General features: G+C 46.7%; 1 protein-coding gene across 7 annotated transcripts in view; it reads left to right on the top strand.

Annotated features, from left to right (window-relative positions):
• HLCS (holocarboxylase synthetase) overlaps positions 1–13,437 on the top strand; it is a 202,022-nt gene that overhangs the window by 26,111 nt on the left and 162,474 nt on the right. For all 7 annotated transcript variants that reach the window (XM_070488848.1, XM_070488844.1, XM_070488845.1 and 4 more), the window contains exons 3-5: positions 1,218–1,380; positions 2,533–3,476; positions 8,036–8,218. In XM_070488848.1, the coding sequence (XP_070344949.1) occupies positions 1,347–1,380; positions 2,533–3,476; positions 8,036–8,218 (1,161 nt within the window). In that variant the 5' untranslated portion in view covers positions 1,218–1,346. The remainder of the gene's footprint in view (positions 1–1,217; positions 1,381–2,532; positions 3,477–8,035; positions 8,219–13,437) is intronic.

The raw sequence follows: 13,437 nt of genomic DNA, 5'->3' as shown, positions 1-13,437 counted from the left end.
AGTAGCTAATAATAGCAGCTTTCATGAATTGAGCACTTTTTCTGTCCCAAGCATTCTTCTGGGGGCATTACATATACTCTTTAATCTCAGTAACACAACAAACCTATAAGATGACCGGTATTAATATTATCCTTATTCCTGTTTTATGAATAAAGGACCTGAGACTTGAGAGGTTCCCAGACTTGCCTAGGGCCACACAGCAATGATTAGAGGAGCTTGACCCAGACCCAGGTCCTGGGACTCCAGGCCCTTAACCCCAGGGGGCTGCCCTTCTCCTTGTCCCAGTTTCAGATTCTTCTTTTATGAGAACTGGAAGACTTAAAGCCCTGAATTTGGTTTGCTCTCATTTTCCCTGTCCCCCTTGTGGTGGAAGTGGGAACTGCGAGCTTCCTGGGGAGTCTTGAGTTGTTCTCACATTTCAGGAATCAGTGGGGAAGTGTGTTTAAACTTGGTTCCCAGGCTGCAGTTCCAGAGGGTCTGGAGCGCCGGGTAGTGAGTGGCACCCAGGAGCCCGAAGTTTTTGTGTGCTCCTGGGGAGTTCTGTTGCAGCTGGTCTTGGACCCCACTTTGAGAAAAGGCGGTCTGCAGGTTACGTTATCAGTCACTGGATACTGTGGACTTATTTTCTCCTAGTTCCTCTTCCTGAACTAAAGGGCAAGTTCAGTTTTTCTTGTGTCTGGGGAATGGCCCCTTCCCCTTTTAGTTCCTTGAAAAGTGGTTGTGACTTTAATTACTTTTTTTTTTTTTGAGGAAGATTAGCCCTGAGCTAACTGCTGCCAATCCTCCTCTTTTTGCTGAGGAAGACTGGCCCTGAGCTAGCATCCATGCCCATCTTCTTCTACTTTATACGTGGGACGCCTACCACAGCATGGCTTGCCAAGTGGTGCCATGTCTGCACCCGGGATCTGGACCGGCGAACCCAGGGCCACCAAAGCAGAACTTGCACACTTGACCACTGCGCCACCTGGCTGCCCCTTTTAATTCCTTTTAAATGGGAGGGTTGTATGTAGTGCTTGTAAGCCCTGTTAGATAGAAGTAAGAGTGTTTGAGCCAGAACAGCCTTGCTGTTAATAAAATGCAGCGCCCGGTAATTCGTCACATTTGACTAGAATGTGGTGGGGGGGAGCTGAAGGGAAAAGTGAAGGAGGTGGTTATTTTAGAGAAGAAAAATCTCACCCTCTCCTTTTCTTCCTCCTCCCTCACCCACTTCTTCTCAGCTTGTGAAGTGGTCAGACTGTTGTTTGCCGTTGGCCTGCAGACCTGGGGATCCGTATCAGTTAATTGCCGAAGCCAGTGTGGACGACTTCAGTAAGCTGGGGGTGGCGTTCCTGGAAGACAGGCTCCAGATGGCTAATGGACTGATCCCCCAAAAGATCGTGTGTAAGTAACTTTAGAAAATGTTTTCATCACAGCTGGATGACATAGGTTATTAGGTTAAGGATTGTTGAGTCCTCCTGTTTGGTATGACTGCAGAGCCTGCTTATTTTCGGTTCACTTCAGTCAACAGGTTGGCTATAACCATAACAGTATAAAATTCACACGTATGTCAGGTTTTTTGAGATGCTTATTCCAGAGTATATAATTAGTGCTTTTTAAATTCTTAAACAAGGATTTCTCATAATTGCATTGTCTGTGAGATGGCATGCACATTTAGAACCCATGTAGTATTTATTTCACACAATCTAATACAGTATAACTAGTTTCTACAGTGTAGTTTGATTGAATGCAAATCATAGCGAGCATTACTACAAAGTTCTAAATCTAATGGTTTTTTACTTAAAATATACATACCACAATATTTTGGGACACATCTTTTTTCAGGAAACATGCAAGATGTTCTTCCTTAATTAGGCTTAAAAGCAGACTTTCTATGTCCATGAAAGTGTTCATTTGTATCTCAAGCAAATGAGTGTCGCCAGCTCTGGAAATTTGTGTAAATCGCTTAATTTCCCCATCTGCATGTGCATGTGCCTAATACCATGTCAGATGCGTGGTAATAAGTGTTTTTGGAATCAGTGGTTATAGATTATATTCCAGCCCTGAGATAAGGTACCGGGAAGCCCCTTCTCCCCGGTTGATCCCATGAAATGTCCCGAGAGCGAGTTTTTCCTGAGATGTGCTTGGATAGACTCTAGTTATGTGCTTTTTTTGTTTCTTAGTCTTAGTTTCATTAAATGTAGGAGATTGACACCCAAGAAATTAAATCTATAAGTAGGTAAGCAAAATCACCTCTCTGAATCTCGTCTTCTTCACAGTCACTAAGGGGACCTGGAGTTTTCCGATTCTTATGGGAAAGGTGGTGTGGAAACTTGGGGTTTCACTAGGGACCGTCTGGGGTCCCCTCCTAGCAGGCAGGAGCAATTGTGTGGGTCTGAAGGATGCTGAGATTGAGGTGGGGATGTGGTGGGAGCCGTGCAGGTGGGCCGCCCTGGACCATACGTCATGGAGCGCAGAGAGTGCACTGAGTTTGTGAACTGAGCTGCGTGACAACGCAGAAGACCTGACTGACTGTCTTTTCCGTTCATGCCCCAGCTGTGCACTTGCAGGACTCTGCTCTGAAGGAACTTAAGGATCAGGCCTCAAACAAACAAGCTGAAATCCTGCAGCCGAGCCCTGAGGCTTCTGTTGAGAATAAGCCTGAGCTGGACGTCATGGAGCACGTTGGCCAAGAGGAGCCGAAGGTTCTCGGGCCAGAAGCCACGCAGCAGAAAGGAGGTGCCTCTGGGAGCGAGCCTGCCGGGGAGAGTGACAGAGGAGTGGGCTCTCTCGAGCTCTGTCACCTCCATCTGTCTAGTTGCCACGAGTGTTTGGAGCTTGAGAACAGCACCATTGAATCCGTCAAGTTTGCATCTGCAGAGAACATTCCGGATCTTCCCTACGATTACAGCGGCAGTTTGGAGAGTATTGCTGATGATGTCTGCCCTGAGAGAGAAGGGAGGAGAGTCAACATCACGGGAAAGGCCCCCAACATCCTCCTCTACGTGGGCTCTGACTCCCAGGAAGCCCTGGGCAGGTTCCAGCAGGTCCGGTCCGTTCTGGCCGACTGTGTGGACACCGACAGTTACACCCTCTACCACCTGCCGGAGGAAAGTGCTCTCAGAGACCCATGGTCAGACAACTGTCTGTTGCTGGTCATTGCCACCAGGGAGTCTCTTCCCGAGGACCTGTCCCGGAAATTCATGGCCTATCTTTCTCAGGGAGGGAAGGTGTTGGGCCTGTCTTCATCCTTCACATTTGCTGGCTTCCAGGTGACAAGCAAGGGCGCCCTGCAGGAGACAGTCCAGAACCTGCTTTTCTCCAAGGTCGACCAGAGCCAGGTGAAGCTCAGCGTCCTGAGCAGCGGCTGTGTTTACGAGCACCCTGGGGAGTGGCTCAGCCTGGGCAAGCTCCAGGGCCACCTGGAGAACGAGGACAAAGACAGGCTGATTGTGCAAGTGCCTTTTGGAACATGTGGAGGAGAAGCTATCCTTTGCCAGGTACAGAGGTTGGCATCCATGATGTGATCTTGGTGTGTGTGTTTGACCGCGAATACGCTCTAGAAGGCTGTGCATTGAAAGGGCTGAGAGTCTGTGTGGGGTGGGGTACTTTTGACCTTTGGCTGGGAATTTTTGCAGATGGTGAGTCGAAGGTTGAGATCACGGCCTTCCTGTCGCGTGAATATCCTGTTTCACCAGAATAGTTGTGATGGAGGAATGAAGCACAAGGTGTTATGGCTAATTCAGGATTGCTGGTTAGCCAAGGATTAGTCAGAAAATTCCTTTTTGTTTTGATCTATACTGGTAATAGTCCGTCTACAATACATTGGTCCGCTCTCTTTCTTCAAAGCACACTCTGGTCAATATCGTCAAGACTTTATTTATTGAGTGGCTCAGGGTGGTGATTCTAAATGTTAGGAACCACGATGTAGTTGATGTCCGAGATTTGCATGAATCCTCCCCAGCTTCTGGGGTATCAAGTGTTGCAAACACCTCCAGATCCTCAGTTCCTTTATGATCTGTCACTCGTAAAATCTAAGTGCCGAGAAAAATGTCAAATAAGGGAGTATTGAAGCAATTTAGATTTATGACATATTATTACATAGGTAAGAAAAAACTGGAAAGGGAGATGACAGGAAAATGCTGCTTCTCTTCCCATCCTTGGGGGGGGGCCTTTGGCTCATCTATTGATTTTTTTCCCCCCACTTTTTTTTCCTTGTAGTTTTTTGTTTGTTTAAGCAAATGATAGCAGGATAGACTATTTCAGAATTTCTATCATTTATAGCAAATCTTTTAATGTCTGAGGGCAAAAGTTTATGTTATAGTTAGATGGACAAATCCTCCTTAGGGATTTGATGATGTAATGAGAAAACTAAGTAGATATAGGTATTTTGCCCAAAATAGTTCCCAGGATGAGTATACTAGATTGTGTTTTATTATAGGGATCTTTTTATTGAGTTGGGGAAGTCTTTGCTGTTTTTTGTTGTGTGCTTTCCTTTCCTATCCTATGGTAGGATTTTTCCACCCCTTCTAAAAGCTAAGTCTCTTGAGTTTTCTGACCAAATATTCTTCAAGGGGGTATCGATTTGTTTCTGTACTATTCTAAAGCCCACTCATTTGTTCTTAAGGTAATTCTCAGGCAAAGATGCATATAATGAAGAAATCTGGAGATCAGGACCGATGACCGCGTGCACCCCAAGCAGGTTTCATGTAGGCTGCAAACCACATGAATTCGTTTTTGGAGGCCTAATAAATACTCCTCTTATCTTTTTGTCTGCAAGTACGGTAACTATAGTAACTGTGCATTCTCCGAAAATCCACTTAAAAACCCGACTTCCTAGAGCCGTATTTCAGTTTCGAATGGTGAATTTTGCCACCCCTGTATACGGATTTGTTCTAGAAAATTGATTCGGCACGTTGCGATCCATTTCCGTGAGTTACACAGCAAATCTGCTTGTTGCACCATTTCAATTGACCCCATAACTGTCATAAAATTTGATACTGCATGCATTGCCCTAGAAAAAAGGCAATATGATGCAGCTTCAAAAATCAGATTCAGAGGATTAGAGTGTCATTTTTGATTTTAAATGACTTCCAGTCTCTGTGACAGGGTCAGTGTTTTCCCCTCAGGCCTGTGTCTCTACAATACCTCGCCGCCGGGATCAACCAATAAATATTATCACAGGCTGGTTAGTTTCCTCTTTCCCTGTTCAATTTCATAGTCTTCCTCTTCGTAATAAATCGAGTCCTGATGTAACCCAGTAAGAGGAGATGAAGTCCTTCAATGGCAGACCACAGCTGCACGGTAGGTGGTGGTCTCAGGGCCAAGGGGCTGCCTATCGGTGCCTTGGCCATTCGTCAAAATAGAGAAAGAGGAAATTTTGGTATACTTGCTGTACTGCTCAGGTTTGCAGGGAAAATGTCAGGCTGTGGATTAATGCAGACTTTTGGTTATCAAATAGATCAGGAGTTTGGCATGAAGTTGTCCAAATAAAGTCTCTAAAATGGTTTTAAAGATATTTTGTTTTCTTATGTAGCTTAGCACATGGAAGAAGTCCTTCTGCTTCTGTAACAGAGTTTTTTTTTTTCTTTTTGAGGAAGATTAGCCCTGAGCTAACACCTGCTGCCAGTCCTCCTCTTTTTGCTGAGGAAGAATGGCCCTGAGCTAACATCTGTGCCCATCTTCCTCTACTTTTTTTATATTTGGGACTCATGCCACAGCATGGCTTGATAATCAGTGCATAGGTCTGCGCCCAGGATCCGAACCAGCAAATCCTGGGCTGCTGAAGCAGAGTGCATGAACTTAACTGCTATGCCACCAGACTGGCGCCTATAGCAGAGTTTCTTAACCACGCTACTGTGGACTTTTTGGGCCAGATTCCGTGGTGGGGTCGTCCTGTGCATTGCGTTGTAGGGTGTTAGCACTACCCACTAGATGCCAGTATCACCCCCCTTCCCCTGTTTGTGACTGGACACATTTTTAGTCCTGGCTTTTGGTCTAGTCAAAAAACCTTAATTTTAGAAGAAGCCAAGTTACAGAAATGGGCCCATCCCTATGGTGACAGCCTTACAGCCAGAGGACGAGACATTTGTCGGATACCATGGAGGACCAGGAGTGCAAATCCAGCACACACGCTCTGGCGTGTCCTTCTGTCCTTGAATCGAGGTGCAGAGCCAGAGGTGGCCTCTCTCCTCGCTTCTGCTGTGGCAGCACCTCATCTTGAAACCAACACAAGCACTCCTCACAATGTCAGTGGCTGTCCTCCCCCTCGCCTCCTGGAACTCTGGAGGCCTGCTCGTGGGGCGAGCGCTCCCTTCCTCCTCGGCATCGCTCGTGTGTGACGATGAGTGCAGTACAGCACCCTGCGTGTGCTTCTCGGCTCTTCTGTGTCTTCACTCAGTCCAGGGAGGACATGGGCCATTCATCACACTTGCCTCCTCTCCCTTGGGCTCAGGCGGGGGTAGAACTATGCTCATTTTATTTCTGCCACGTGTCAGGGTTCATCTCCAGGCTAGCCACGAGCTCACGTGCGTTCAATGTGACCTGCTACTGTGCTGATTTCTGTAACAACACGGGCTTTGTCTTCTGCAGAGCAGAGGCACACCTTTAGGGTAAGAGCGTGCGGTAGAAGGATTTGGATACTGTAAAGTGTTTCCCTTTTCACCCTCCTCCCCTGTCCGGGCCTGCTTCGAGGGCAGACTCACCTCTTGCTCCTGGCGGACAGGCTCAGTCATGGGAGCAGCAGCCCGCCTGCAGCTGTGGTGTGGGGACGCTGTTGGACAGTGCTCTACAAGCCTTTTCAGACTGGCCTCAACTTGCAACAGTGGCACCATTTTGGGCAGTGTTTTTGGCTTGGTTAAGTCTTGGGTGGAAACTGAGAGATTTTAAGTTGCCGGAAGGCTGGTGCCTTGCTTCTTATTTTCATAATGCTCATCTAACATCAGGTGGGGAGCTCTGCATATGACAGAAGTCCACAGCTGACCCCTGGCAAGAGCAAAATAAAACAAAACCAGCATGCCCAGATTGCTTTTCTGGGGACTCAAAATTCTGAGTCCTGGGCTCTAATGCACAGTTAAAATCTGATCTCAAGGGAGCTAGAAGTTCTCGTACATTCCTTATAGCAAGACAGACACCACTGATAGGAAAGTTCTAGCTCAAGGGAACTTGAAGTTCTAGTATGTTCTTTCATGTCAAGACACAGACCGTTCAGTGATAAGTGGGGGCTGTTTGATTTTAGCTGGACAACAAAGCCTGAACTAAATACATGATGTTCCATATCTTAACATTCAGTGAGGCGAAGGAGGATGGTGGGGTAGGTCTCTCTGGGGTCCCCCAAACCCCTCTCATCTGAATTCCTGCAAACACAGCAAACGGTGACTGGGGCTCCTCTGCTCCCCAGCAGTTATGACTAATTGGGGGAGGAGTTCGAGCACGACCCTCTGTGCCTGCCCGGGTTCAGGAGCGACTTTAGTTGGTTCTCAGCACAACCGTATTTATAAATGTTTTGGTTGTATATTCGAGTTAAGTGACTTGCCCAAGGTCCGGCGACTGGTTAGCGATAAAAGCTGGGACCTGGAAAGAGTTTGATTACTATCCGGCATCGTTTTGACCACGGCCCCTCTGCCTGACAGCCACGATTCTAGTCTTCTCCTTTGCATCTTCTTACTGCTTGTCATATGCTGTTGATAATTAGAAGGATTCATTTTTTTTCAGAAAAAGTGGTAAAGATGCTGGTTCTCTTTTTTCTTTTTTGGTGAGGAAGATTGGCCCTGAACTAACATTTGTTGCCAGTCGTCCTCTTTTTTTTTGTCCTTCCCCAAAACCCCGTTACACAGTTGTGTATTCTAGTTGTAGGTCAGTCTAGTTCTTCTGTTTGGGCTGCCGTCTCAGCATGGCTTGGTGAGCAGTACTATGTCTGCGCCCAGGATTCGAATCAGCGAACCCCAGGCTGCTGAAGGGAGCAGGCAAACTTAACCACTCGGCCACGGGGCCAGCCCCGACTGTTTTTCTTAATGTCGCTAAATGCCCCCGTTTATCCAGTGGTGTCTTTTTCCCTCAGGTGCACTTAGAACTACCTCCCAGCTCTTCAGTGGTGCGGACTCCGGAAGATTTTGATCTGCTCAAATCGAGCAATGTGAGAAGATACGAAGTCTTGAAGGAGATCCTGACAACCCTGGGCCTCAGCTGTGACGTTCAGCAAGTTCCTGCCTTAACGCCTCTCTACTTACTGTCGGCTGCCGAGGTGAGCAGGCGCGCTCAGTGGGGCGGGAGGGGAGCGCCTCTGATGCCCTTCTTTGGAGCTGACCCTTTTCCTCAGTCCTTCCATTGCAGTGGGTTTCGATTTTGATTTCCAGTTCAAAGGTGTCCAAGTATAACTAATTTTTTTGGTGTTTGTGTGCAAGGGAGGGAGAGAAGACTTGGAGTTTGAAGGTGTTAAGGTTACGGTTCTTTCCACCTAAAGGGGAAAGGTTATTGCTTTACGTTTCAGGAGCGTAGTTGGAAATCACAGTTTATTCATTTGGGATTAAAAACCTTTGTTTTGATTTGGGCCTCTCTCTTGGCGAATCTTCGGAAGGGAAAACCACGGGTTTCGCTTTGTTTGTGCTCATGTCTGCCATCTGGTGGCAGAGGGGCTCTGGAGCTCCGTTTGCATCTTTTAGCTGTATCCAGAAGGGAAAAGCTCAGGGAGGTGGGAGTGTATTCAGGAGGTTTCCCGGCCCTGTTTCTGCATTTGATGCCTGTGGTTGATACCTGCTTTGGGCAGGTTGCCGGATTCTCCAGGGGCGGTTATCGCCGATCCCTTTTCTTTGCCCAGCTATCAGTTTCTTATTAATTGTGGCCAATTATTTTGTGGGTCTATTTCTGTGGTCTCCCCTAAATAGGGAAATTTGTGAGTTTAAGGATGTAACCGAGCAGTTTCAGCAAATACCTAATAGTCCATGTGACTCTGAACACCAGACTTACCTGCTTTCCCTTGAAAAGAACAAATGATACCTCCTACCCCAGCATTTTTTTTTTTTGAGGAAGATTAGCCCTGAGCTAACATCTGCTGCCAATCCTCCTCTTTTTGCTGAGGAAGACTGGCCCTGAGCTCACATCCATGCCCATCTTCCTCTATTTTATATGTGGGACGCCTACCACAGCATTCGTGCCAAGTGGTGCCATGTCCGTACCTGGGATTCGAACCGGTGAACCCTGGGCTGCCGAAGCAGAATGTGCGCACTTAACCACTGCACCACCAGACAGCCCCATACCCCAGCATTTTTTTTTTTTTAAGATTTTATTCTTTTCCTTTTTCTCCCCAAAGCCCCCCAGTACATAGTTGTACATTCTTCGTTGTGGGTCCTTCTAGTTGTGGCATGTGGGACGCTGCCTCAGCGTGGTTTGATGAGCAGTGCCATGTCTGCACCCAGGATTCAAACTGACAAAGCACTGGGCTGCCTGCAGCAGAGCGTGTGAACTTAACCACTCGGTCGCGGGGCCAGCCCCCCATACCCCAGCATTTTTAAAAGAGGAGGAGTTCTCTTTTGGGTTGTACCTTGTCCCTTAGTAAACTTACTTTTCAGAGGAGAGCGAGCTGTGAGCTCTCTGGGTGAGATGTGCTCACTTGGAGGAGAGAGATATAAAACCTGAGAGCATATAGGATTAGGGTACCTTATAGGATTATTTGCAGACTAGATGAAATAATAGACGTGAGAGTTCTGTGTAAATTGTATTATTTATTTCTAAGATAGTGCTATGATTACTTTTATTATTATTACTCTTATTATTATTAGATGGCTGAGAGTTTGAATAAGTTGTAGGTGTAAACTATGCCTGACAAATGCCTGGTGTCTAAAAAGAGTGCAGGAAATATTTTTAATTTTAAAAGTTAATAATATTGCAATGGATGATTTTTTTTTTTTATTTAAGAAACATTCTCTTGTTGTGTTTTCATTGCCCCGTTTTTGGCCAATTTGCACTCTCTTTCTTGGGTGCTCTTGGGAGTTAGCGATGTGACTTTTTTTGTACCTTCCTTGCAGGAACTCAGAGCTCCATGTCGTTTATGTCGGATTTGCGTGTTCGGTTAACAGAAGGACAAGCATCAGCTGTGTCTTGGGGCTTATGAAAATGTATCAAAACAGGCTGGTCCTCAGAGCTTCCACTCCCGTAGGTGACCCACCTCCAGACCTCCCGCCTTGGAGGGGTGGGCCGAGCCATGTGGGTGAGGGTTTCTGGCCCCCAGGGACATGTGACTGTCACTCTCCTGGACCTGCTCTCTCCTTCCTGTCCTGAGCGAGGAGGGGTGCGGCCGGACATGTGAGGAGGTGCCTGCCTGCCTGCCCCGAGGTCAGGGAGCGAGAGGGACCCGGGCTTGCCCTGGGCAGTGCCCGCTGACCTTTCCCGGGAACTCTTCTGACCATGCTGGTCTTGGGACTCACACCTCTTGACTCTTGGACGTAGCAGTGGAGAGGGAAGAGGACCCCAGGTTCCTCTCCTGTGAGCAGAGGTCTGAACTCTGGGCTCTTCTCACGCTTCTTTACGACGGGCATGACCTGAAATACCTGAGCAGAGCCTTTGTGTTGCGTGTCTGTTTATATTAACACACACAGTGGATGCTTCGTATTTTTTTTTTTGAAAGATTTTTATTTTTTTTTCCTTTTTCTCCCCAAAGCCCCCCAGTGCATAGTTGTATATTCTTCGTTGTGGGTCCTTCTAGTTGTGGCATGTGGGACGCTGCCTCAGCGTGGTTTGATGAGCAGTGCCGTGTCCGCGTCCAGGATTCGAACCAACGAAACACTGGGCCGCCTGCAGCGGAGCGCACGAACTTAACCACTCGGCCACGGGGCCAGCCCCGGATGCTTCGTATTTTTGTCCTTTGGTTCCTTAAACTGCCTGGAGGTGGGGGGCATACGTTTTCCCCATTGATTGGCACCCACATTCACAAACCATGGGAATGAAACGCTTGAACAAGATTAAGGCAAATATTTGTTCTATATGCACATAAACAAACACTCCACATGGACTCTAAGCCTTGTGGTCCCTTATGACATAAGAAGTTCAGAAAAGAGTGCTCACTTCAGAAATGCTCACTTCTCATTTTGGGTCCTCCATTTGGTCTGCTTGATCTTGGGTGTCTATACTGTGGATGACATTTTCCTCCCAGCTCTTTCTGTCCTGGATTTCCTTTTACTTTGGGAGCCCAAGGAACTGAGTGAGTGAGTATATGATTGTTGTGTGGATGCTCATTTCTTATTTTTTTTTTAGATTTTTATTTTTTATTTTATTTTTCCTTTTTCTTTCCAAAGCCCCTGGTACATAGTTTGTATATTTTTAGTTGTGGTTCCTTCTAGTTGTGGCATGTGGGATGCTGCCTCATAGTGGCCTGACGAGCGGTGCCATGTCCGTGCCCAGGATTGGAACGGGTGACACTCTGGGCTGCCAAAGCGGAGTGCCTGAACTTAACCACTCGGCCACGGGGCCGGTCCCTGGATGCTCATTTCCTAGTGTTGATTAACTCCTTTTAGAAGACCTTGAATCTGCCATAGAAGGAAATGTAAGAATTCAGGGTTTCAGAGTAAGTTTTCCTGGAACACAGATTCTCTGAAGGATTAGTGTGCGAATGAATGTGAAGGTTGCTGTTCGCTGACTGTGATGTTCTTTCTGGAGGCAGCTGGGCGATTCCTCCTGCTCTTCTGATGCTGAGGCCGAGACATTTTGGAACACCTTTTAGCCGTTGTGCTGGGGGCTCAATTTATTTAGATGACAGATTGGGAATAGAATTGTGTCGTACTTTCGATTTGGCTTTCTTTCCTGCAGCCTTCTTAATAGATCTCATTGATCCTCGTGGAAGTAAGTCACTTGGAGAGGATCTTGGCATCCTAGCATCCATCATCTGTTACGTGCGGTCCATCATCCTTAGGTTCATCACCTGCATTAGGAATTAGATGCCTGGGCTGGCTCTCTGCTTCCTGCTCTGTGCTGTTGGGAATCAAAGATCTCACCACACGGTGTCGCTGCTGAGCTAGGCTTCCTGAAGGACAGACGCCCTGGAACCACAAAGCAGTTTTCAGAGATTTAATTTTTTCTCTCTCCATCAGTTTCACATAGTATAATTTAGGAGTTTTCCATTATGTTGGTGGCACTTTCTTTTGGGCCTGTAGAAATTATTTCACTGTCACGGTTAATAATATTCATCTTTCATTAAACATTTACTGTGTACTAGGTACTGTTATAGGATGGAACATGAAAGCAGAAAATAAACACACTAGTTATCTAAATAGTTCTACAGCGGACCAGCTGTGTTTATACGGTTTGGTGCCTAGACACTCGCTCTTTATGGCAAATAGCACAGAAGATTTACAAGGCACCCGTGTGCTGCCATGTTACTGCGATATAAAGGGAAAAGAATAGTATGGTGATCCAAGTAGGGAAAAAAGGCTAATGCAGAGTGCAGTCGACCCTTGGCGTTTGCTGGGGATATGTTCTGAGACCTTCAGCGATACCCAGACACCACAGTAGCTTGTGATTTCCGCTGTGAAATCCAGTCACGTAATGACTTCATGAGCATCTCCATGCGTGACACCACAAGGAAGCAACATTCTGTGGAGGTGCACGCTCTGGGTGCTGAGTTGGACGTCTTCTCTCACCAGAGGGTCTTCCCATTTAATCAAACCGCCCAGGGGCAGGATTAAAACTCGGGCCTCTGCAAAATTACGCTAAGTTAAAGCAAACCGGAAAACACAAGAGCACACGTATGTCACAGGCATATGCCCATAGAGAAAAGACTGGAAAGAAATACAGTATATATAGGATATATTTCTGGGTGATGGGCGTAAGGATGATTTTTGTTGTTGTTGTTGAGGAAGATTAGCCCTGAACTAACATCTGCTGCCAAACCTCTTCTTTTTTGCTGAGGAAGACTGGCCCTGAGCTAACATCTGTGCCCACCTTCCTCTACTTTATATGTGGGATACCTGCCACAGCATGGCTTGACAATCAGTGTGTAGGTCCACACCCAGGATCTGAACAGGCGAACCCTGGGCCGCCACAGTGGAATGTCTGAACTTAACTGCTGTGCCACTGGGTCGGGCCCAAGGATGATTTTTAAAAATCACTTTTAAAACTTTCTTTGTATTTTCCAAATTTTCTATAATGCACGTATTATTTTTAATAATAAGCAAAGCCAGTTATTAAAAATTAAAAAAACAAATTACTGTATGTCATTGGACTTTGAAGGCATTCTATAAATGGTCAAAATTTGAATGTTAAAAAGCAAGGACTCTGGGGCCAGCCTGGTGGCACAGCGGTTAATTTCGCATGTTCTGGTTCAGTGGCCAAGGGTTCGCCGGTTCACATCCTGGGTGCGGACATGGCACCACTTGGCAAGCTATGCTGTGGTAGGTGTCCCACATATAAAGTACAAGAAGATGGGCACAGATGTTAGCTCGGGGCCAGTCTTCCTCAGCAAAAAGAGGAGGA

Source organism: Equus asinus, chromosome 18 (assembly GCF_041296235.1).
Source record: "Equus asinus isolate D_3611 breed Donkey chromosome 18, EquAss-T2T_v2, whole genome shotgun sequence".
NCBI classification, from domain to species: Eukaryota; Metazoa; Chordata; class Mammalia; order Perissodactyla; family Equidae; genus Equus; species Equus asinus.
Note: the sequence above shows the minus strand (reverse complement) of the source record. Positions and strands in the feature narration are given on the sequence as shown.